Genomic DNA, 27,177 nt, shown 5'->3' on the forward strand with positions numbered 1-27,177 from the left:
TCTATTTGCAGTCGTCATATAATGGAAACCTTCCATGTTACATTATCGGCCCTACAGGGTTCCTTACAGTACAGTTAGTTAGGTCTGGTAACCAGGCATGAATGTGTGCGACGGCCACATGACCAGGACAGATTTCTACTGAATGAAGGCAAGAGCTTCAAAACTATGAAGTATAGTTTAAAATGTCATAATCCTTTAATTATACAGAAAATAACATATCTGATGAAATTATTACTACATTAAAGGGAACCTGTCACTATAGTGCAAAGAGTTGTCCAAATGCACTATATTGATGATCTGTGCTTAGGATAGGTCATCAATAGGAGATTGGTGGGGTTGAAGCAGATCAAATACTTATTTCTCACTGCAAAATGCAAATACATTTATATCATTTATACAATGTGATTTTATGGATTTTATGTTTGACATTCTATCTCTCAATGTTAAAATTAACCTACCCTTAAAATTATCGACTATTCATGTCTTTGTCCGTGGGCAACCTTACAAAGCAGGGGATCAAGTACTTATTTCCCCCACTGTATTTCTTCCATTTTCTTACTATTGCACCAACAGTTGTCTCCTTCTCACCCAGCGTCTTACGTATGGTTTTGTAGCCCATTCCAGCTTTGTGCAGGTCTATGATCTTGTCCCTGACATCCTTAGAAAGCTCTTTGGTCTTGCCCATGTTGTAGAGGTTAGAGTGTGACTTTAAAGGTGACTATGTAAGACAGCTGCCTTTAATGCAGGTAATGAATTGATTAGGAGGCTTTTATTTATACGGAGTCCCTCCTCCAATTATCACTGCTCTACGGATTATGAAACAGAACTTTTTTTTTTTAATCTTCCAACTAAGATGCAAGGTTTTTTCTTCTACGAACTGGGCGTGTACCACAAAACTTCTGAGGGCGGAGCCTTCCTTTGATTGTCAGCAGCAAAAGAGATGAAGAAACCAGCCCGAGAGAAGAATTTCTGTGGTACACGCCCAATTGGTTGAAAGGAAAAGTTTCCCCATTTGTTACCATTGGAGAATTTAATTAATTTTGGAATGGAGGGGCACAGAAAAAAAAGAAAAACTGTTCCAGAAGAAGTGGCGCAGTGATTGGAGGAGGAGCTCAGTTTAAATTAAGAAATCCCCTTTAATTATTTCCTCTATGCTGTATTATTAACGACTTATAGTAGGAAATGGGTATCATGCATTTAACCCATTTACCAGCATGCCGATAGATTATGCCTGCGTACATAACTAACACGGAATTACACCAAACTTACGCCTCCCATACCTCACCCCTCATTGGAAATAAGCTGACCAGAGAATATTAAAATAACAGCTGTTCATCTGTTTTTACCACGTCCTGTAACTACAGTCAGCTTGCCGAGACACTGCTCCAATATTTGCCCCAATAAGTTGTTATCCTCCTCTTCCTTTTACACTTACGACAGGTCAGTGCTTACACAATCACCTTTCAATGCCATTTTCGGTTCTAAAGTAACTTAACCAAATAATACAAATATAGATAATATATTATACAAATTATAGTCCAAAGCTGCAGTCCGGCAAAGGGGTTATGGATGTGTCGAATGACAAGTCCCTTAATTGTTTCCAATGAGGATTGGCAGAATTGAGAATGCAGCTCTGGAGTGTAAGAAGGCCCTACCTCTGGATTAGTACAGGGTTGAGTAATGCAATGCGTGGACAGTTCCGCCACTCTTTATACAGATAAACTGTGAAATGGCGCTCCAAGTGTAACATATGCTGCAGTGACAACAAAAGCTGGTCCCTTGTCCTGTGTATAGAGAAATGCTACCGGAAACATTTTCACAGACAGGAATGATAAAAGCATCTAATAAAGCAGAGCTGATGAGAGCCCTTTCCTCTCCTCGTCCTCAGCACATGATGTGCTTGTGCTTCCTCAGCTTTATGCTTGTCAAAGTAATGACTTACTATTTAAGGAACGACTCTAAGCTATAAAGATAGTCGAACGCTTCTAGAATTTCCAAGACAACCATACAAAAACAGACATGTTTTAAGGTGGCCATACACATGAGAAGATTGTCAGCGGAAGCGGAATCTCATCAGGACTGTTGGGAGAAACAAGGATCAGGCATGTTCGTGTTCAATATACCCGATCCTTTGTTTACAAGGCAGATAAGCCTCAGTCTGCACTTTGGTAGAGTCCTGCTCCCCTCTGCATATTAATACATGCATACTCAGCCAAGCAAAGCACGCATGTGTATGGCAGGCTAAGGAAGAATAACTGTGTATCACCAGCTTTAGGTACTCCAACATGTTTCTACCTTCTCCTTCTCACAAACTTAAAAAAAAAGGGGTTATCCATGGCCTCTCATACACATCAGGAGATGGAGGCAGTCATGCTGTGTCAATGGCCACTTGCAAGGTCTCGTCGATAGACTGTAGATACAATGCATGTGTCCTATTCTAAGTAATTGTGCAACTGCACAACACCGACGGTGGTGCCTGTGACCTGCAAATAGCTGGCTGGGGACAGCAGTGCCTCACCTCTCAATGTGAAGGAGAAAGGTGCCACTTAATCCCTTTAAGGAGAATCTGTCACCAGGTTTTTGCCACACCACCTGAGAGCAGCATGATGCAGGGGTAGACACTGCTTCCAGAGATGTGTCACTTATTGTGCTGCTGTCTGCTGTAGTTTTGATAAAATCCTCTGTTCACTCTGCTGCAGATGTAGCAGTTCTCTGAATGCTGAGCTCTGTATAACCTTGCCCACAGCACAGTGTACATATGCAGAAAGCTGGCAGTGTACACAGAAAGCTGCCAATCCAGTGGTGAGGGTGCTGTTATACAGAGCTCATTAATATGGAGGACTACATGGCAGCAGGTCTACTAGTCAGCTAGTGATAAAATCCCTGCTTTATCAACAGGAGATCAAAACTACAGTAAGCAGCCTAGTAAGTGACATCGCTCCAATCGGGGCCTCTGTCTCTATATTATGCTGCTCTCAGATTAGATGGCAAAAAAAAAAACTCGTAACACATTCCCAATAAAAGCAAGTAGCTGCAAAATGAACCCCCTCCCCACACACAAGGCTTTGACTGCAATAGGAGAATAGACTCTCTGAGCTTTGTCTCTTAAAGGGAACCTGTCACCACGTTTTTGGAAGATGGGATAAAAATAGCGTTAAATAGGGGCAGAGGTGGGCATTACATTAGTGTGTTTGTTATGCGTTTATTACCCACCTAAGTTGCCGAAATACCTTTGCAAAGTCTCCGTTTTCGCCTGTCAATCAGGCTGGTCTGGTCAAAAGGGCGTGTTGTCTTCCCCCAGATTTTGCGTAGTTTTCCGTTGGTGGCGTAGTGGTGTGCGCATGCCCAAGGTCCCGAATCCTCTGCCATGGGATTTAAAAGAGCGCGCTGTTCGTTTTCATTGGTGATCGGTGGGCGCGGCCATCTTCCTTTGGCCGCGCGTGCGCAGAAGCGGCGCTCTGCTGGCCGCGGCTTCAGGAAAGTGGCCGCGGGATGCCGCGCGTGCGCAGATGGATATCGCGGCGGCCATTTTCCTGAAGCCACGGCCAGCAGAGCGCCGCTTCTGCGCACGTGCGGCCAAAGGAAGATGGCCGCGCCCACCGATCACCAATGAAAACGAACAGCGCGCTCTTTTAAATCCCCTGGCAGAGGATTCGGGACCTTGAGCATGCGCACACCACTACGCCACCAACGGAAAACTACGCAAAATCTGGGGAAAGACAACACGCCCTTTTGACCAGACCAGCCTGATTGACAGGCGAAAACGGAGACTTTGCAAAGGTATTTCGGCAACTTAGGTGGGTAATAAACGCATAACAAACACACTAATGTAATGCCCACCTCTGCCCCGATTTAACGCTATTTTTATCCCATCTTCCAAAAACGTGGTGACAGGTTCCCTTTAACTACGCTCAATCGCCTTGGTAGAGTGTCAGATTAAAATGGAAGGGATCTGGTGGAAATTTAGAGTTTCCAGAAGCTCGTGATGAGTGAACATGCTCGGATAAGGTGCTATCCCACCATTCTCAGGTGCTAACCAAGTGTCTTCAGAGTGCGACAGCCACAACACATGTAGGGATTACCTGTTAGGAAATCCCTGCATGTGTTGCGGTTGTTGAACAGCCGCGAGACATGCAGGTGTGGGGACTGTAACATTTTTTGAGCACACCAAAGACACTCGGCTAGCACCTGAGCATGCTCAGATAACACCTTATCCGAGCACGTTCACTCATCACTAGTGGGGGGGTTTGTAAACCGCACTCATAATAACTACAGTTTTATGAATATGAATGAATGATCCATTCTAATCCTGACAAACCTAAAGTCTTGTATCTTCCCAAAACTCTAGGGGAAAAAAAGTGTGTACTAATCAGTCCAACTGAAGTGAATGGAGCTGACCTGCAATACTGCACCCTGCAGGGATGGTGATGCTTCATAAACAAAGCAGCCATGTTTTAATAATCCTGGCCAATCCCTTTAGAGAGAAAAAGGGGTAGAGTCCAATAGAGCAGCATAGTAGTAGACATCATTGCAGTAAACCTCACCTTCAATGGTTCCCCACTTTGTTTTTCGGCCCAGTATCCTCCTGCCATTGATCTGATATTCTTGGTCACTGCCTACAACTGCAAATGGAATCATTTCCTAAAAGAATAGAAATATTCTTGTTAAAGGGAATGAGTAATTGGAAAAGCACTTCCTATATAAACACAATGTTAAAATGTATTAAAGAGAAAAGAAAAAAAAAAAAAATTTTCACACTAGCCACTGGTGTTACTCTAGACTCCTGTTCACTGGTTCAGGAAACGCACACGTACATTAGCAGCCACAGACCCCATCTTTTGTATTGAGGCTTCTAAAGAGCATGTGCATAGGTTAGGGAGATGGGGGAAAGCTGTCTATCACACATTGTGAATGATGGATCCTGTGTTACCAAGCTGTATATGGAGGTGATACTTGGCATTTTAATCCTGCTTGTGAGGATATAAAGGCTGATGAAAAGTTGGAAGAGCGAGGCCAAAATAATAGCCCCGGTGGCCAGTGTTCAAATTTCAAGATTGCAGATCATAATAAACATACATATTTTAAACACAGATTTTAAATACAGAAAAAAAATTATTTAACACAAAAAGGACAATGGGACATATGACGTATCACCATAAAAGGTCTATGCTGCCGTCAACATTGATTTTAATCCAGGTCAATGATTGACCGCTCTCATCAGCCACTTACTCTAATCTTCTCATTCACCAGTCTGTCTTCTGCGTCCTCATCAAATTCCTTTTGTGGATAAATATCTATCCCATTATTCTGGAGGTCAGCCCGGATCTAAGGGTCAAGGAGACAAGTAATTTAGTTGGTGGGGAGGAAAGAGGTAAAAGCCTACATGAAAGCATCCCGAATTGTACAGAATTATAGTTTAGCACATGGGAAATTGCAGGCATGAATTAGTTATCAACTAGATCAGAACATACAGGAAACACACAGTGCAGGGGTTCATTGTAACTTCCACTCAGCACAGGGTATTAGTAGCTGGCAGGGTCTACACAGTAGATAATCATCTGACAAATCCTTGAGCGGCCCACAGCTATCTCTCCTGCCCCCAGGGTAAATGTGTACGCTCCACTGACCATGCATATTTGTTTTAGTGGGGACAAGACTCAGCCAGAAATATCTAACATAGGCCTGTCTTCTACTGCATCAAGTCAGGCCTGCCAAAAAACAAGTCCAGTCCTCCTATGTGGAGGTCATTGTACACATGAAATAGTCGCCTGTGACCATACATTGGTAGGTTTTGCAAACATCTTATATATAACGGTGGATACGTCCCTCTTTCCAAAGCAGGGATGGGGCGGCGCCTGCGCAGTGTGGCGCTGGACTCAGCACGTGCACATAGCTTCGGAGTCAGCGCGCACTACGGCGCCATTTTATTGAAGACACTGTGTATGTGAATTCACAGACTGTCTTGAACAAAATGGCGCCAAATATCGCGGGATACGCACGTGTTGACTCAGACACCATTTTATTGAATTGTACTACAACGTTAACATAGTGGGGGGCATGTGCCAGTTTACCGCCATTATCCTATGGCTGGCGGGTGCACACTTCTATGTTGACTGCGCAGTATGTCGCCGGAGTCAGCGCATGCACATACCGCAATTCGGAACCATTTTATTGAAGACACTGTGTGTGCAAATTTGCAGACACAGGGTCTTCAACAAAATGGCGCCAGATATGGCAAAATGCGCACGTGCTGACTCCGGCACCATTTTATTGAAGAATTCTACTACAACGTCATCATCCCTATGGCCGGCGCATGCGTACTGCTATGTTGACATTGTAGTACATTACTTCAATAAAATGGTGTTGGAGTCAGGGAATGCACATACCGCAATCTCCGATGCCATTTTATGTAAGACACTGTATAAATGTACCAATAAAAATGCTTGCCACCCGGGCGTAGAACGGGTTCAATAGATAGTAATGTGTACAGCCATCTTCGAGAATGTTCACACAGAGGTTTTTGGTATGGATTTTAAAGGGGTAGTCTGCTCTAAAACTACAATTCTGCAGTCAATGTGACTGCAAACGTGTGAAACAGCACATCGTGTGCACTGTATGCTGTGAGGATTCCTTGGTACCGGGAGAGGAGGGGGCATGACTCCAAGTGTGAGATTTGCATATATGCAGTCACGTGCCGACGAGACTGTCTGGCCTCGCTATATGCAAGCGAGCGGAGCAAGGTCGGATACAGTCTAGTCGGAATGTGGCCAGAAGTCCACATACTTGCGATCACATGATCATTCACCGTTGGCGCCGGAGAATCCTCCCAGCGCACGCGATATGAGAACTCATAAGTCTATAGTCACAAAGAGAGACTGCAGACTTGTAATTTTTATACTGGGCAACCCCATTATGGCTGATTCGCTAGAAAAGCCACACAATAAATAAATGCTCTTTCTATTGATTTTAATGAGAGCTCTACACTACTGTTTACATAGCGAGTTTTTTTACCCTAAAAAGGTTTTGATGCAGATTCATTGTGGAATTTGTTTGAAACTTGACAAGGTCAAATAATAATAATAAAAACAAAATCTGCAAAAGTAAATATATAAAAAAGCATGTTGGGGGAGGGGGACTTTGAATTTTTTTTTTAGTATTTTTTTTTATAAAACCTTCAAAACCAAGGCTTCCGGACATGGAATCCTACATGTGAACATGAACTTGTAGGGAATTAGAATAGAAAAAAAAGATGCCGTTTTCTTAATAAAACAGTGTCACATGGGCCCACATTTGTGTGTCGTTGCATTTCTGCTCTGTTCACTTTAATGGGGCCAAACTGGGAAACCAGGCACAGCTGTGGTGCTGTTTTTGGAAGTCAGTGGCCATATTTTTGTCATTTGTACAGCCAACTTATGACATGCCGTTCTGAAAGTGAAATGCTGCATGTATGGTTGGACTGTCAAAAGTGAAGACCCTTCTAGAATGCAGTCTCCAGAACAGTTGTTCAGAAGCGCCAAACATTTCTAACACCGCTGAAAATCTAACAGAGGCATTTAAATAGAACACAGGCCACTGTTTGCGCTTACTGGCTCCCATCGGTGGCCTGTGATGCAATCGGAGGGACACCAATGGGTTTAACAGCAGGGGCCTGCTGAAGGCTTCCTAACCACCAACATTTTGGTTCTCCTGGAGGTCAACTATAAGCGGAGCTTCTAAAAGGAGACAGATTTACACTATGAACTGCAATACGGTGGTATCAAGAGTATAAAGTGCAAGAGATGGGATGACAGCAGGCTTAAAGGGAAGGTGGCATCAAAAAAATTTTTTTTTACAGCAATTGAAAAAACGTAAAGAATTAACCCCTTAAGCCCCGAGGGTGGTTTGCACGTTAATGACCAGGCCAATTTTTACAATTCTGACCACTGTCCCTTTATGAGGTTATAACTCTGGAACGCTTCAACGGATCTTGGCGATTCTGACATTGTTTTCTCGTGACATATTGTACTTCATGTTAGTGGTAAAATTTGTTCGATATAACTTGCGTTTATTTGTGAAAAAAACGAATATTTGGCGAAAATTTGGAAAATTTCGCAATTTTCCAACTTTGAATTTTTATGCCCTTAAATCACAGACATATGTCACACAAAATACTTAATAAATAACATTTTCCACATGTCTACTTTACATCAGCACAATTTTGGAACCAAAATTTTTTTTTGTGACGGAGTTATAAGGGTTAAAAGTTGACCAGCAATTTCTCATTTTTACAACACCATTTTTTTTTAGGGACCACATCTCATTTGAAGTCATTTTGACGGGTCTATATGATAGAAAATACCCAAGTGTGACACCATTCTAAAAACTGCACCCCTCAAGGTACTCAAAACCACTTTCTAGAAGTTTATTAACCCTTCAGGTGTTTCACAGGAATTTTTGGAATGTTTAAATAAAAATGAACATTTAACTTTTTTTCACACAAAATTTATTTCAGCTCCAATTTGTTTTATTTTACCAAGGGTAACAGGAGAAAATAGACCCCAAAAGTTGTTGTACAATTTGTCCTGAGTACGCTGATACCCCATATGTGGGGGTAAACCACAGTTTGGGCGCATGGCAGAGCTTGGAAGCAAAGGAGCGCCATTTGACTTTTCAATGCAAAATTGACTGGAATTGAGATGGGACGCCATGTTGCATTTGGAGAGCCCCTGATGTGCCTAAACATTGAAACCCCTAACAAGTGACACCATTTTGGAAAGTAGACCCCCTAAGGAACTTATCTAGATGTGTGGTGAGCACTTTGACCCAACAAGTGCTTTACAGAAGTTTATAATGCAAAGCCGTAAAAATAAAAAATCATATTTTTTCACAAAAATGATCTTTTCACCCCCAATTTTTTATTTTCCCAAGGGTGAGAGAAGAAATTGGACCCCAAAAATTGTTGTGCAATTTGTCCTGAGTACGCTGATACCCCATATGTGGGTGTAAACCATTGTTTGGGCGCAGGGCAGAGCTCGGAAGGGAAGGAGCGCCATTTGACTTTTCAATGCAAAATTGACTGGAATTGAGATGGGACGCCATGTTGCATTTAGAGAGCCCTTGATGTGCCTAAACATTGAAACCCCTAACAAGTGACACCATTTTGGAAAGTAGACCCCCTAAGGAACTTATCTAGATGTGTGGTGAGCACTTTGACCCAACAAGTGCTTTACAGAAGTTTATAATGCAGAGCCGTAAAAATAAAAAATCATATTTTTTCACAAAAATGATCTTTTCACCCCCAATTTTTTATTTTCCCAAGGGTAAGAGAAGAAATTGGACCCCAAAAATTGTTGTGCAATTTGTCCTGAGTACACTGATACCCCATATGTGGGTGTAAACCATTGTTTGGGCGCAGGGCAGAGCTCAGAAGGGAAGGAGCGCCATTTGACTTTTCAATGCAAAATTGACTGGAATTGAGATGGGACGCCATGTTGCGTTTGGAGAGCCCCTAATGTGCCTAAACATTGAAACCCCCCACGAGTGACACCATTTTGGAAATTAGACCCCTTAAGGAACTTATCTAGATGTGTGTTGAGCACTTTGACCCAACAAGTGCTTCACAGAAGTTTATAATGCAGAGCCGTAAAAATAAAAAATCATATTTTTTCACAAAAATGATCTTTTCACCCCCATTTTTTTATTTCCCCAAGGGTAAGAGAAGAAATTAGACCACAAAAGTTGTTGTACAATTTGTCCTGAGTACGCTGATACCCAATATGTGGGTGTAAACCATTGTTTGGGTGCATAGCAGAGCTCAGAAGGGAAGAAGCGCTATTTTACTTTTCAATGCAAAATTGACTGGAATTAAGATGGGATGCCATGTTGCGTTTGGAGAGCCCCTGATGTGCCTAAACATTAAACCCCCCCACAAGTGACACCATTTTGGAAAGTAGACCCCCTAAGGAACTTATCTAGATGTGTTTTGAGAGCTTTGAACCCCCAAGTGTTTCACTACAGTTTATAACGCAGAGCCGTGAAAATAAAAATATTTTTTTTTTTCACAAAAATGATTTTTTAGCCCCCAAGTTTTGTATTTTCACAAGGGTATCAGGATAAATTGGACCCCAAAAGTTGTTGTCCAATTTGTCTGGAGTACGCTGATACCCCATTTGTGGGGGGGGACCACTGTTTGGGCGCATGACAGAGCTCGGAAGTGAAGGAGCGCCATTTGGAATGCAGACTTAAATGGATTGGTCTGCAGGCGTCACGTTGCATTTGCAGAGCCCCTGATGTACCCAAACAGTACAAACCCCCCACAAGTGACCCCATATTGGAAACTAGACCCCCCAAGGAACTTATCTAGATGTGTTGTGAGAACTTTGAACCCCCAAGTGTTTCACTACAGTTTATAACGCAGAGCCGTGAAAATAATATTTTTTTTTTTTCACAAAAATGAAATTTAGCCCCCAGTTTTGTATTTTCACAAGGGTATCAGGATAAATTGGACCCTAAAAGTTGTTGTCCAATTTGTCCTGAGTACGCTGATACCCCCTATGTGGGGGGGAACCACTGTTTGGGCGCATGACAGAGCTCGGAAGGGAAGGAGCGCCATTTGGAATGCAGACTTAAATGGATTGGTCTGCAGGCATCACGTTGCATTTGCAGAGCCCCTGATGTACCCAAACAGTACAAACCCCCCACAAGTGACCCCATATTGGAAACTAGACCCCCCAAGGAACTTACCTAGATGTGTTGTGAGAACTTTGAACCCCCAAGTGTTTCACTACAGTTTACAACGCAGAGCCGTGAAAATAAAACATATTTTTTTTCCCACAAAAATGATTTTTAGCCCCCCAAATTTTTATTTTCCCAAGGATAACAAGAGAACTTGGACCCCAGAAGTTGTTGTTCAATTTGTCCCTAGTACGCTGATACCCCATATGTTGGGGTAAACCCCTTTTTGGACGCACGGGAGAGCTCGGAAGGGAAGGAGCACTGTTTTACTTTTTCAACGCAGAATTGGCTGGAATTGAGATTGGACGCCATGTCGCGTTTGGAGAGCCCCTGATGTGCCTGAACAGTGGAAGCTCCCCAATTCTACCTGAAACCCTACCCCTAACCTCACCCCTAACCGTTTACTGAACATTTTCTGACAGTCATAAGTGCCACGTATATAAGTGCCACGTATTTAAGAGCCACGTATTTAAGTGCCACGTATTTCAGTGCCACGTATTTCAGTGCCACGTATTTCAGTGCCACGTATTTCAGTGCCACGTATTTCAGTGCCACGTATTTCAGTGCCACGTATTTCAGTGCCACGTATTTCAGTGCCACGTATTTCAGTGCCACGTATTTCAGTGCCACGAATTTCAGTGCCACGAATTTCAGTGCCACGTATTTCAGGCACTGAAAAATACGTGGCACGTAAATACGTGGCACGTAAATACGTGGCACGTAAATACGTGGCACGTAAATACGTGGCACTGAAATACGTGGCACTGAAATACGTGGCACTGAAATACGTGGCACTGAAATACGTGGCACTGAAATACGTGGCACTGAAATACGTGGCACTGAAATACGTGGCACTGAAATACGTGGCACTGAAATACGTGGCACTGAAATACGTGGCACTGAAATACGTGGCACTGAAATACGTGGCACTTAAATACGTGGCACTTAAATACGTGGCACTTAAATACGTGGCACTTAAATACGTGGCACTTATATACGTGGCCACTGAAATATCGTGGCACTTATATACGTATATACGTATATAAACGTATATTTCAGTGCCACGTATTTCAGTGCCACGTATTTCAGGTTAGGGGTAGGGTTAGGGGTAGGGTTAGGGTTTTTTGTTTTTTTCTTGTTTTCTTGTGTTTTTCTATAAAAACGCATGCGTTTTACCGCGTTTACATGCATTTTTTCACACATGCGGTTTTTTTAAAAAACGCATGCAGATAAAAACGCAAGTGTGAAACCAGACTAAAAGACGCTTTTTATAGCAAAAAAGTTTTTGCGTCTCCACATTTTGAGACCTATAATTTTTCCACATTTTGGTCCACAGAGTCATGTGAGGTCTTGTTTTTTGCGGGACGAGTTGACGTTTTTATTGGTAACATTTTCGGACACGTGACAGTTTTTGATCGCTTTTTATTCCGATTTTTGTGAGGCAGAAAGACCAAAAACCAGCTATTCATGAATTTCTTTTGGGGGAGGCGTTTATACCGTTCCGCGTTTGGTAAAATTGATAAAGCAGTTTTATTCTTCGGGTCAGTACGATTACAGCGATACCTCATTTATATCATTTTTTTATGTTTTGACGCTTTTATACGATAAAAACTATTTTATAGAAAAAATAATTATTTTGGCATCGCTTTATTCTGAGGACTATAACTTTTTAATTTTTTTGCTGATGATGCTGTATGGCGGCTCGTTTTTTGCGGGACAAGATGACGTTTTCAGTGGTACCATGGTTATTTATATCCGTCTTTTTGATCGCGTGTTATTCCACTTTTTGTTCGGCGGTATGGTAATAAAGCGTTGTTTTTTGCCTCGTTTTTTTTTTTTTTTTCTTACGGTGTTTACTGAAGGGGTTAACTAGTGGGCCAGTTTTATAGGTTGGGTCGTTACGGACGCGGCGATACTAAATATGTGTACTTTTATTGTTTTTGTTTGTTTTTTTTAGATAAAGAAATGTATTTATGGGAATAATATTTTTTTTTTTATTATTATTTATTTAGGAATTTTTATTTTTTTTTTTTTACACATGTGGAAATTTTTTTTTTTACTTTTTTACTTTGTCCCAGGGGGGGACATCACAGATCGTAGATCTGATAGTGTGCACAGCACTCTATCAGATCTGCGATCATACTTTCATCGGAGCCGGCTGCAGCTTTCATCTGCAGCCTGCTCCGACCCGGAAGTGCTCCCTGCAGGACCCGGATACAGCCCCTCGGCCATTTTGGATCCGGGGCCTGCAGGGAGAAGACGTTCGGTACGAGGTGAGTACATCACCTTGTACCGATCGTCTCAGGGAAGCCCGCAGGGAGCCCCCTCCCTGCGCGATGCTTCCCTGTACCGCCGGTACACCGCGATCATGTTTGATCGCGGTGTGCCGGGGGTTAATGTGCCGGAGGCGGTCCGTGACCGCTCCTGGCACATAGTGCTGGATGTCAGCTGCGATATGCAGCCGACACCCGGCCGCGATCGGCCGCGCTCCCCCCGTGAGCGCGGCCGATCGCGTATGACGTACTATCCCGTCACCGGGAATTAAGGCCCACCCCACCTCGACGGGATAGTACGTCATACGGGCTTAAGGGGTTAATGTTTACATTTTCTTAAAAAATATTATCATTTGTTTATAATTTAGTAAAATATGAAAAATAATTTGAACAGTTTGGGAATTTCCAATTTTAAACACTAGGGGGAGCAGCTGCTGAAATTTGACAAAAACCTAGTGTACAACTAGCTCACATTACTGCACTGCAGTAATTATGGGCGGAGTCTGCTGACGTGTGTGATGTCTCCTCTCCTCCCCTTCTTGGTGTTTGCTAAGGGATAAGAGAGGATGAGATTCAGGAACCCAGTGAGCAGCCATTTTGTTAGTGATTGCAAAGTTATACTGACAAGGAAACCGGCACCGAGGATAGCAGGCAGCAAGGATTCTGGGAGATATATGGTGGAGGGAGCAGGGTGACAGCAGCACAGAGTATTTCAGGAGAGCAGTGTGCTGGTCTATGGGGGGGCACCCTGTTTGGTGTGCGGAGCAGCCAGGGATTGTACACAGAGCGCTGTCTTTTATACACATGGATGCTCCACAGAAATCCAGGAAACATTTCTGCAGATTGATGGCCTGTTCTGATCCAGACTTTGCATGCAGACCCCATTCCCCTCCTCAGATCCTGTCTTCTCCATCCTGTCCTGGCAATGTGTGAAAGCGAGGCGACAGGCGAAGTACGGGGTGACGCTGGGAAGGAAATGTAGCCATATAGTAACTATAAAAATGAGACCCCTCTCTTCAGCTGCCTCACCAGCCTTCCCCTGACTACACCTAACTGGAGGTCATGCTGCCCCCTCAATTACCCCAGACCCGCATGCAGCTGCTCAGCCAGGACCACCATAGAATGGGTCCCCTTTCTGAAGATAATACTGCCATAGTGTTCTCACATAATACCGCCATGTAGATCACACAATACTGTCCTATAGTTCTCACATAATACCATCATATAGATCGCACAAAACGATGCCATAGTAGTCTCACATAATACCGCCATATAGATCACACACAATACTGTCAAATAGATCACACAATACTGTCATACAGTTCTCACATAATACCACCATATAGATCACACATAATACCGCCAGTGTTCTCACATACCGCCATATAGATCACACAATACCGCCATAGTGTTCTCACATACCACCGCCATATAGATCACACAATGCTACCAGTGTTCTCACATATTACCACCATATAGATCACACAATACCGCCACATACTTCTCACAATGCCGCCACATAGATCTCACATAATACCGCCATATAGATCACACACAATACCACCATATAATTCTCACAATACTGATCAAGCATAATACCACCATACAGATCACATAATACCGTCATATAGATCTCACATAATGCCATAATACAGCATGACCCCTGCAGCTCCTGTTATCGCACGCATTGAGTTGTGTGTGCAATGGGGAAAGACATGCAGGGGGGAGAAGAGTGCAGAGGAGAGGATTAGATACACGGTTCACCAGACAGTATCACACAGGATAGGATTAGATACACGGCTCAGCAGACAGTATCACACAGTATAGGATTAGATACACGGCTCAGCAGACAGTATCACACAGGAGAGGATTATTAGATACACGTCTCAGCACAGTATCACACAGGATAGGATTAGATGCACGGCTCAGCAGTCAGTATCACACAGGAGAGGATTATTAGATACACGTCTCAGCACAGTATCACACAGGATAGGATTAGATGCACGGCTCAGCAGTCAGTATCACACAGGAGATTAGATACACGGCTCAGCAGTCAGTATCACACAGGATAGGATTATACACGGCTCAGCAGTCAGTATTCCACAGGAGGATTAGATACACGGCTCAGCACAGTATCACACAGGATAGGATTAGATACACGGCTCAGCAGACAGTATCATACAGGAGAGGATTAGATACACGGCTCAGCAGACAGTATCACACAGGATAGGATTAGATACATGGCTCAGCACAGTATTACACAGGATAGGATTGGATACACGGCTCAGCAGACAGTACACACGAGAGGATTATTAGATACACGTCTCAGCAGACTGTCACACGAGCGGTTTAGATACACAGCTCAGCACAGTATCAAACAGGATAGGATTAGATGCACGGCTCAGCAGTCAGTATCCCACAGGAGGATTAACCCCTTAGTGACAGAGCCAATTTGGTACTTAATGACCAGGCCAATTTTTACAATTCTGACCACTGTCACTTTATGAGGTTATAACTCTGGAACGCTTCAACGGATCCCACTGATTCTGAGACTGTTTTTTCGTGACATATTGTACTTCATGTTAGTGGTAACATTTCTTCGATATTACTTGCGATTATTTATGAAAAAAACAAATATGGCAAAAAATTTTAAAATTTTGCAATTTTCAAACTTTGTATTTTTATGCCCTTAAATCAGAGAGATATGTCACAAAAAAATAGTTAATAAATAACATTTCCCACATGTCTACTGTACATCAGCACAATTTTGGAAACAATTTTTTTTTTTTGTTAGGGAGTTATAAGGGTTAAAAGTTGACCAGCAATTTCTCATTTTTACAACACCATTTTTTTTTTTTTTAGGTACCACATCACATTTGAAGTCATTTTGAGGGGTCTATATGATAGAAAATACCCAAGTGTGACACCATTCTAAAAACTGCACCCCTCAAGGTGCTCTAAACCACATTCAAGAAGTTTATTAACCCTTTACGTGCTTCACAGGAACTGAAACAATGTGGAAGGCAAAAATGAACATTTAACTTTTTTTTGCAAACATTTTACTTCAGAACCATTTTTTTTTTATTTTCACAAGTGTAAAAACAGAAATTTACCATAAATGTTGTTGTGCAATTTCTCCTGAATACGCCGATACCCCATATGTGGGGGTAAACCACTGTTTGGGCGCACCGCAGAGCTTGGAAGAGAAGGAGTGCCGTTTTACTTTTTCAATGTAGAATTGGCTGGAATTGAGATCGGACACCATGTCGCGTTTGGAGAGCCCCTGATGTGCCTAAACAGTAGAAACCCCCCACAAGTGACCCCATTTTGGAAACTAGACCACTTAAGGAACTTATCTAGATGTGTGGTGAGCACTTTAAACCCCCAAGTGCTTCACAGAAATTTATAAAGTAGAGCCGTGAAAATAAAAAATCCTTTTTTTCCCCTCAAACATGATTTTTTAGCCTGCAATTTTTTATTTTCTCAAGGGTAACAGGAGAAATTGGACCCCAAAATTTATTGTGCAATTTATGCTGAGTAGGCTGATATCCCATATGTTGGGGTAAACCACTGTTTGGGCGCATGGCAGAGGTCGGAAAGGAAGGAGCGCCGTTTTGGAATGCAGACTTTGATAGAATGGTCTGCGGGCATTATGCTGCGTTTGCAGAGCCCCTGATGTACCTAAACAGTAGAAACCCCCCACAAGTGACGCCATTTTGGAAACTAGAGCCCCCAAGGAACTTATCTAGATGTGTGGTGAGAACTTTGAATGCCCAAGTGCTTCACAGAAGTTTATAATGCAGAGTTGTGAAAATAAAAAATATTTTTTTTTCCCACAAAAAATATTTTTTAGGCCCCAAGTTTTTATTTTCACAAGGGTAACAAGAGAAATTGGACCCCAAAAGTTGTTGTCCAATTTATCCCGAGTACGCTGATGCCCCATATGTGGGGGTAAACCACTGTTTGGGTGCACGGCAGAGCTCGGAATGGAGGGAGCACCATTTGACTTTTTGAGCGCAAAATTGGCTGTGGCGTTTAGAGACCCCCTGATGTACCTAAACAGTGGAAACCCCCCCAAATCTAACTCCAACCCTAACCCCAACACACCCCTAACCCTAATGCCAACCCGATCCATAATCCTAATCACAACCCTAAGGATAATCGCAACCCTAACCCTAATCAGAACCCTAAATCCAACACACCCCTAATCCTAATCTCAACCCTAACCTCAAACCTAACCCTAATCCCAATACACCCCTAATCCCAACCCTAACCTTAACCCTAATCCCAAACGTAACCCTAATGCCAAACGTAACCCTAATGCCAACCCTAATCCAAACCCTAATCCCAACTTTAACCCTAACTTTAGCCGCAACCCTAGTCCTAACTTTAGCCGCAACCCTAGTCCTAACTTTAGCCCCAACCCTAACCCTAGCCCTAAATTTAGCCCCAGCCCTAACCCTAAATTTAGCCCCAACCCTAACCCTAATTTTAGCCCCAACCCTAACCCTAATTTTAGCCCCAACCCTAACCCTAATTTTAGCCCCAACCCTAACCCTAATTTTAGCCCCAACTCCTCTCTCTTCTGCCGGCCGGCAGATGGCAGCAGAGAGCGGGCGCACTGCGCATGTGCCCGCCATTTTCTTCCTGGATGAAGAAGCCGGCGGGCAGGAGGGGACGCCGGAGGACCCAGGGACACCTGTGAGTATGATAGGGTCCCCGAATCCCCCTATTTCTCTGTCCTCTGATGTGCGATCACATCAGAGGACAGAGAATTACACATCGCTTTTTTTTTTTTTTTTGCGGTCGCCGGTAAACAGTTAATTACCGGCGATCGCAAGACAGGGGTCGGTGAAAACCGACCCCGATCAAGTTCTTTGGGGTCTCGGCTACCCCCGGCAGCCGAGACCCCAAAGATCTCCCGGGTGCCGGCCGGCGGGCGCACTGCGCCCGCCATTTTTTTGCCGGAAGATGGCGGCGCCAATCGGGAGCCACGAGGAGCACCGGGGGAGACAGGTGAGTATCGGGGGGCTATCGGGGACCCCATTTCTCTGTCCTATGATGTGCGATCACATCGGAGGACAGAGAAATTAAATGGCACATCGCGTTTTTTGTTGCGATCGCCGGTAAACGGTTAATTACCGGCGATCGCAACTCGGGGGTCGGTAAAAAAACCCCGAATCATGTTCTCTGGGGTCTCGGCTACCCCCGGTACCCCGAGACCCCAGAGAAAATCCGACTCTGGGGGGCGCTATTAACTTTTTCCACAGCGCCGTTAATTAACGGCGCTGTGGTTTAAGTACCCTTAGCGGCCGCCGTTAAAAGGCGTATCGGCGGTCGTTAAGGGGTTAGATACACGGCTCAGCACAGAATCACACAGGAGAGGATTAGATACACGGCTCAGCAGTCAGTATCACAAAGGAGATTAGATACACGGCTCAGCACAGTATCACACAGGATAGGATTAGATGCACGGCTCAGCAGTCAGCATCACACAGGATAGGATTATTAGATACACGTCTCAGCAGACTGTCACACGAGCGGATAAGATACACGGCTCAGCACAGTATCACACAGGATAGATTAGATGAACGGCTCAGCAGTCAGTATCACACAGGATAGGATTAGATACACGGCTCAGCAGTCAGTATTCCACAGGAGGATTAGATACACAGGTCAGCACAGTATCACACAGGATAGGATTAGATACACGGCTCAGCAGACAGTATCATACAGGATAGGATTAGATACACGGCACAGCAGACAGTATCATACAGGACAGGATTAGATACACGGCTCAGCACAGTATAGTGATAGATACACGGTCTGATGTCCTGATGAGGAGCTACAGTGAGAGGCAGGGTCGGAGCAGCACAGAGAGCCTCCCCCTGTGTTACCTCTCTGCAGCTCCTGATAAGAGGACATCAGACTGCAGGACTTCATCCTCTCTAGCGATTCTAGAGACTAGAGCCAGGGCACCAGGCAGCATAGCAGAGGACAGGGAACGGCCACTGCTGACAGTGTGAAAGGAGAGGCAGCTGGAGCTGTCCCTCCTATAACAGCGCAGCTCTCAAGTCACAGTGAGTGGAGCTCACACACTGTGGGCTGAAGAAAGATGGCGCCGATCTCCTGCCTCTGCTGTGATGTGGAGACAGCCCAGGGGGCGTGGCCAGATCACAGCAGGGAGAAGCACAATGATAGTAATGGGGTCGGACGCCGACCGCAGTCTCCTATGCCCAGGGCTGCCGTATTTGCAGAGTGTAAGTGTCGTGCTGGGACTCTTACACTCCTGCAAAGGAAAATGGCGGTGCCCAGTGGCTGCAAAAATAATTAATAATAAAAAAAGATATTAAAGTTAAAAAAAATAATTTTGTATTAAAAATAATTGTTTATATAAACAATCATTTTTAATACAAAAATAAAATTGCAGCACCTTCCCTTTAAGTCTCCTAAACAAATTAAAAAAATAAAAGAAAAAAATAAAAAAGGTTTAAATCACCCCTCATTTCCCGCATTCAAAATATAGAAAATTAAAAAAAAAAATTTGGTATCACAACATTCACAAAAGTCTGATTTACCAAAATATAAAATAAATAAATGCAGTAACGAGAAACAAGAAAATCAAAAAGGAAGAAATGTGTTTTTTGATCATTACTCCTCCCTAAAATGCAACAATTGAGCAAAAAGTCATATACATCAAAAAAATGGTATAAATAAAACCGCCAGACCAAAAAAAAAAAAAAAAAAAAAAACTCAACCAGCTAAATCGAAACACATAAATGTTACGGGTCTACAAAAATGGTGGCACAAACCCACAATTTTAATTTAGTTATATTCCAGTACACTTAATGGTAAAACGAATTGTGTCATTCATAAGTAAAACTCTTCCTGCAAGAGGCAATCTATCATACAGCTAGAATAGTAAATATCGGAGGGAAGAAAAAAAAAACAAAAGCGCAAAAAATAAAAATGTGAACTGGGTGTGAAGGAGCCATTATTTGATTTATTTTTTTTCTTTCATAAATTACTTGAACATGTGAAAATAAGAAACTTTGTAATATATCTTAACCTTCTAAATGCAGGGGTAAAATCTGTCTGCAGTTAATACATATTTTCCCATTACTGAGATCAGAGATGATAGTTGGTGCCAATAACACTCCATGGAGAATTTTAACCGTCGGAGAACTTGCAGCAGAATGTCTGTCTCCATCTATCCATCACCCCCAGATTTTACCCAAGAATTGGAAGTGAAAGATCAGTCCAGGAGGAGACAAAAGCAGATTTCTCCATCCAGATATATTACAAATCTGCTTATTTTCATGTGAACTATGCAGTTATAAAATGAAAAGCTAATGATCGTTCCTCTGTAATCATTTCTGCTCTGGGAGAAGGCTTTATAACCTAGCTGGCTCCGGCATTTTTATTGGGTGGTTAATGGAGCTACCGTATTTTTCCGACTATAAGACGCACTTTTTTTCCTCCAAATTTGGGAGGAAAGTGTGGGTGTGTCTTATAGTACGGATATAGCATGTGGGGAGGGGGGCAGCAGCCAGTGGGATCGCACTGTTATCCCACTTCAGGATCGCACTGTTATCCCACTTCAGGATGTCCCCGCTGCCGGAATCAGCTGCTGGGGAAACCACATGGCCCCGCTGATTAAGTGCAGTGAATATTCATTAGCGGCTCCCCGCCCACCGATCAGCTGAGCGGTGAGCAGCAAATGAATACTGCACTTAAGCAGGGACATGCATGGCTTCCTCAGCAATGATTCTGGGGAGAATCTGTGTGTCCGGGGGAGGAGGAGGCAGCAGCAGGGGCCAGGAGATCGCTGTCTACCTGCCTGTGCTGGACGCTGAGCTGTCTGGTGCACAGGGAGGACCTGTGTGATGTCAGAAGTGGGCGGGCTGGAGCATCACATGGCAGCTCAGAGCCCTCCCTCTTCTGACATCATCACAGGTCCTTCAGACTCCCACCTAGAATCTGCAGCTTCCTCTTATGTCCTGCGCGTGCGCTGTGGAAAGGCAACAACAACAGGGAGGGCTCTGTGTGTGTGCAGCCATGGGATGCTCCAGCTTTTACCTCACCACAGGCTGGCTCCCACAATTAAGAGGTTAGTCTTTACAAAACACAATAAAGCACTCTGCCACTCCGTTGGTGAACTATAACTCCCAGCATGTCATAGGATCTGTAGGACATGCTGGGAGTTATAGTTCTCCCATGGGATTTTAAAGCAGCACTCCAGTGTTATTTTGCAGTGCTGGAGTGGTGCTTTCACTATAAGCCCTGTGCCCTCATTCTTATACTCACCCTCCAGCGTCTTCATATAGTACTTCACAGACACCACACTGGTCCCGCAGCTTCCAACATAATAACGTACTATTATATATAATAACACCACATATAATAGTATGTTATTTATGTTATTAAATATTTTACCACTTTTTTTTGCTTCAAATATTTTTTTCCCTATTTTCCACCTCTAAAACCTGGGTGCGTCTTATAGTCCGGTGCGTCCTATAGTCCGAAAAATACGGTACATCATTTATACACTACTGTTATCCGAGCATGCTCGGGTGCCAACAGTGTCTTTGATGTTCTCAAATAATATTGTTTGACAGCTGCAACATATGCGGGGATGGCCTAACAAACAGGACATCCCTGCATGTGTTGTGCCTGTCTAACAGCCGCGAGCCATGCAGCTGCAGGTACTTGACCATAGTATTGGAGCACACGGTTAGCACCCGAGCATGCTCAGATAACACCTTATCCCAGCACTATTTACACCCAATGGCTTTTATCCTCCTTCACAGTGTGCACAATGGTCATCAGCAAGTATTATTTTATCTCCTCCCATCACTGAGGATAGAGACTTACTCTCTGCTTGAAATAATCCCTCTCTTCTAGGGTTAAGGTGTCTGCTTTGGCAATGACTGGCACGATATTCACCACCTTACTGAGACGTCTCATGAATTCGATGTCCAAAGGTCGGAGTCTGTAAAGCAACAGTTGAAAGGCAAATTAATAAAACTTCTACTTTGTGACTTTTAAAGACTGTAGAACTGCCTTGTGGAGACGGAGATAAAATCAATCCGTGCAGCTCTAAAAATCTATTTTTCTCCCGAATTTTCCTTTAGGCATTGATTCATCTAGCTGTAAATGAGCCAAATGGTAACTCTTGTTATAGCGGAACCAAATGGTATTGTTTTCCATCTCGGGGAAGATCAAGAGAAATAATGTTAGATTAGGCAATTTATATAGTGGAGAAAACTCTAATGTGCAAAGTCCGCTTCAGAAACCACTTCCTAATTAACTCACCATGTACTGGGTGGATATAAATCAGGCAAAAATAGTATAAAATTAGGAGAACAAGACAGGTACTACATTGTTAGTCAGCCACACAGCTCCCCCCTAGAGGGCAACGTGCCTTCAGGTCCATTTACACTGCAAGATTATCGTCAATGATCGTTCCCAGGATGGCTCATTTCACGATCATCTTGCAGTGTTAGCAGGTTGTAGATCACCCGATCAAGAGCAAAACGCTCATTCATCAGGGAAACTGAACTTTTGATTTGCACAAAAGATCATCATTCTCGCACACATATATTGTCTTAGCAGCCTGCCTCTCCATCCTGAAACATGTATACATTGGTGCAGATATAGGGGGAAGCTCCCTGTATCCGGTGTGTGGAGATAAGAGATGGACTCTGGCAATGAACGCAAAGTTGCAGCATGCACTACTTTCATCAGAGTCTCAAATCTCACATTCAAATCAATGGGTGAGAAAAAAATAAAATCAGACCCCACATGGACCATCAGAGTGGTATCCAATTTTTATGGCTAGATTTCATTAGAAACCTAGGAAACTATGTGATCATGTACATGTATGAAAATGGACCGCACACAAATCGCAGGTTAATAGCGTTCTAACGCCATGTGACGCTGGCACCGAGAACCTTGCTGCCGAGAAAAAAAAAAAAAAAAAAGAGAACTTCATTCCCCCAGGCAGTATTTGGCTTCCAGTCATGTGAGCAGCGCCAATGCCGTTTCAGTCACTGTTATGGAACAGGCTTTCATGAGAGGTGGTGAGTAGTGATGAGAAAGTATGCCCGTTACTCGGGTTTTTCCTAGCACGCTCAGGTGGTCTCTGAGAATTTGGATGTGCTCGAAGATATAGGGTATGTGCACACGTCAGGATTTCTTGCAGAAAATGCCAGAAGAAAACCGGATAGTTTCTGCAAGAAATCCGCATGCGTTTTTTTCGCATTTTTCTCACGTTTTTTATGCTTTTTTCCGCGGTTTTTTCCCAATGCATTAAATAGCTGGAAAAATCCGCAAAATTTATGAACATGATGCGTTTTTTACCACTATGCGATTTTTTCGTGGAAAAAAAAAAACGCATCATGTGCACAAAAATTGCAGAATGCATTATAATGGATGGAATGCATATGTATGCGTTTTTATAGCGAAAAACGCAACGTGTGGCACAGCCTTCGTTTTCGTCGCTGCAGATGCATGATTTAAGACTGCTAGACATCCTGAACACATGTGGGAATTCCCTAACAAACAGGCAATCCCCACATGTATTCAGGCTGTTTAGCAGTCCCAAATCATGCAGCTATGGGGACACAAACAATCTCCGAGCACTAACAAATACTCGAAGACCACCCAATCAACAAGCATACTCGCTCATCACTAGTGGGGAGTTCTCCTTCAATGAAAGTCTTCAAAGGCTTGACAGACATCTGTCCGATATGGTTTAGTGAATCCTGCATTGAGCAGGGAGTTGGACACGATGACCCTGGAGGTCCCTTCCAACTCTATGAGTCTATGATTCTATAGAGAGCAGTGGCTGTAACTGCGCACCCCAGCACTGACTGACAGCAGGATCAGCACTGGAGCAGACTGTCAGCTGGGGGTGCCGTTAAAGCCACCGCTCTCTATATACAGAGCAGTACGGAAAATTTGCTGGTGCCACCCCTATGACTGGAAGTCGAATGATGTCTGGGGAATAAAGTTTATTTCCTCCCGGCAGTGTGGCTCTCAGTGACGGTGCCACATGGTGTCTGAACACTATTAACCTGCAGATGAACCTCATGTCTGCAAATTAATAGCAATTTGATTTTGTTTTTTTTGTTTTTTTTTAACACACGACAGGTTCCCTTTAATAGAAGAGTTATGGACAATACTAGATTGATAGTGTAAGAATTCTAGAGTTTTATGTAAGGAAAGATAGATCTTGGTAAATTCAATGAATGTGCAACTTTCTCATTTACTTTGTGTTCTCAACTTTCACCCCTTCAAGATTTTGGCAGCAGAAAGTATCATTTCTGTTTATATCAAGCGGCTGAAAACCCAGAGACCTGCGGCTACGCTTTTATGTTATGAATGGCAAATCTTATGTGCATTTTACAATAGCGACAAGCGGATCAGTGGCCGGCTTCTGAGGCCACCACTCAGATTTCAGTCACCGATATACCATCGATTTTTTCCATTATATGGCCGTGTTCATGAGTCCTGTCAACTATGTGCATGTGCTGCCAAGACTTGGGTATTCCTGAGCAAAAAGCCCCCCACTCACCCACCAGTTTCTCATTGATGTCTCCTTGTCTGTCAATATGGGACAGTTTTCGGTGCACCGACAAGCAAAGATGCAACAAATTTATTAAAGAGAACCAAATTAATTGTAGTCTACTCCATTGTTTTTTTCCCTCTCTTAAAACGACGGTCTAAAGGTACCTTCACACGAAGCGACGCTGCAGCGATAGCGACAACGATGCCGATCGCTGCAGCGTCGCTGTTTGATCGCTGGGGAGCTGTCACACAGACCGCTCTCCAGCGACCAACGATGCCGAGGTCCCCGGGTAACCAGGGTAAACATCGGGTTGCTAAGCGCAGGGCCGCGCTTAGTAACCCGATGTTTACCCTGGTTACCAGCGTAAAAGTAAAAAAAACAAACAGTACATACTCACCTGCGCGTCCCCCAGCGTCCGCTTCCTGACACTGACTGAGCTCCGGCCCTAACAGCACAGCGGTGACGTCACCGCTGTGCTTTCACTTTCACTTTAGGGCCGGCGCTCAGTAAGTGTCAGGAAGCAGACGGCAGGGGACGCGCAGGTGAGTATGTACTGTTTGTTTTTTTTACTTTTACGCTGGTAACCAGGGTAAACATCGGGATACTAAGCGCGGCCCTGCGCTTAGTAACCCGATGTTTACCCTGGTTACCAGTGTAAAACATCGCTGGTATCGTTGCTTTTGCTTTCAAACACAACGATACACGGCGATCGGACGACCAAATAAAGTTCTGGACTTTATTCAGCGACCAGCGACATCACAGCAGGATCCTGATCGCTGCTGCGTGTCAAACTAAACGATATCGCTAGCGAGGACGCTGCAACGTCACGGATCGCTAGCGATATCGTTACAAAGTCGTTTCATGTGAAGGTACCTTAAGAGGGAACTTGTTAGGAAAATTTGACGAACCAATTGGTATGGCTGTATAGGTGAAAGAAAAATGAAGTACAAGGACAGAAAAAAACAACAACAAAAAAACCAAACATATGCTTGTCTTGCAATAACCCAATGTGCCGGTTCTGAGAAATTAAGCTTTGAAGCCACATGTAAATAAGCCTGAAATGCATTGGGGGCGAATCAAGGTACCATGACCACATGGACACTCCCCCGCAGTGCAGTTCCTACCGGATCTGTATGAGGCTTCAAATCTTCATTTCTACTACACATGAAAAATAGCTTACCTTGGCTATAGCAACCAATCAGTAGTAATGGGAAGAACACAAAGTGTCTCCTCAGAGAGGAAGAGGACTAGAACTCTAGTGCCATCTATAGGAAGCAGCAATCATAACAGTCCGTATCAAATCTCTAACAAGCCTTGTTACATGACTTAGGATAAAAGCCCAAACCTCAATTTGCAGACAATGCACTGATGAGGGGCAGTACCCTGAAACACAAAGTGTGAGATCTGGTTTGGCTGGGTGAGAGACATCTGACCGGGAAACAAGGGGTAACATTTCAAGCCAACCTTGCATGCATTTATCAATGGTCATTTCCTTTGAATAACATTCACGCTGCGGATTGTCTCTGAAGAGACAATTTGCATATTTCCCAGAGGAGAATTGTGACTTAAGTCTCCTCACCTTGGCATGTCACTCTCTGCTAGGTGAAACGTTACCCCCTTGGTCCTAGGAAAGAACTGTAACTAGACTTTGTACTACACCTTTTAGAACATTGAATTTCAATATCACTTTTAGCCAGCATTATACAATACGCAGCATGAATGTTATTCAAAGGAAATGACCATTGAAAAATGCATGCAAGGTTGGAGAATTCAAGGAATAGTCTGCAATGAACACATGGCAGAGAGACACATTAGTAGATGCCAGCTATGCAGAATGGAAATATGTGGTGGGCTCAACACAGCCAAGAAATGACAATGTGTCTGATGTTATCCCATACCCAGCGAAGACGCAGTGCTAGAGTTTACATTACAGATTTAAGTGCTGATAGAAGACGTCTTACCCTACAATAACCTAGTAAATTATAGGATTAATATAGATTCAGATAGAGCTATACCAGACGGTACATAAGCAGAAGGGGAGATGTAATGGTAGACTCTGTGACATCCCCAATAAGGCTTTGAAAATACAATCTGTTTCATAGATTATATACAGTGTGTACATATAATGTATACATGCTACCTATCTTTTTGTAAATTATATTCTACATGCGGATATATATTCTACATTACTTACACTGCATATACAACACACACAGATTGGAATGTGTTGAAGCTGGTGAGTGACCAAGCAAAATGTAAGCTGTAGATGGGAGAGAGTCAACCCCGAGTCTCCTGAATGGAGACTGCACGGGTCCGCTAGGAAAGCTGGCAATCTCTGTTGGAGCTGCAGATTACGGCGTGGAAGCTGCTGTCTGGTCAGTGTGAACTGTGCATGGAATTGAACACTTCAGTTGGAGCTCAGGCTGAGGGTGGTAGAACCATACCCCTTATGTCTAAAGTTTGCTCTGTGTGAAAGGAATGTAATCTGTTCGTGTAAACCAGCATTGACATATGTATCTGCTGAATGAATCGTTTATTTGTCGTTATAGCCTTGTGCCCAGAAGAAGCCATGTTTGGCTTTGAATCCCTTGAAGTTTTAAGAAGGCACTAAAACTGCAC

General features: G+C 43.5%; 1 protein-coding gene across 6 annotated transcripts in view; it reads right to left on the bottom strand.

Annotated features, from left to right (window-relative positions):
• Nucleotides 1-27,177, bottom strand: part of SEPTIN9 (septin 9) — a 354,855-nt gene that overhangs the window by 5,445 nt on the left and 322,233 nt on the right. For all 6 annotated transcript variants that reach the window (XM_077251856.1, XM_077251858.1, XM_077251857.1 and 3 more), the window contains 3 exons: nt 21,861-21,978; nt 5,230-5,325; nt 4,545-4,641 (listed from right to left, as the gene is read on the bottom strand). In XM_077251856.1, the coding sequence (XP_077107971.1) occupies nt 4,545-4,641; nt 5,230-5,325; nt 21,861-21,978 (311 nt within the window). The remainder of the gene's footprint in view (nt 1-4,544; nt 4,642-5,229; nt 5,326-21,860; nt 21,979-27,177) is intronic.

Source organism: Ranitomeya variabilis, chromosome 4 (assembly GCF_051348905.1).
Source record: "Ranitomeya variabilis isolate aRanVar5 chromosome 4, aRanVar5.hap1, whole genome shotgun sequence".
Classification (NCBI taxonomy): Eukaryota; Metazoa; Chordata; class Amphibia; order Anura; family Dendrobatidae; genus Ranitomeya; species Ranitomeya variabilis.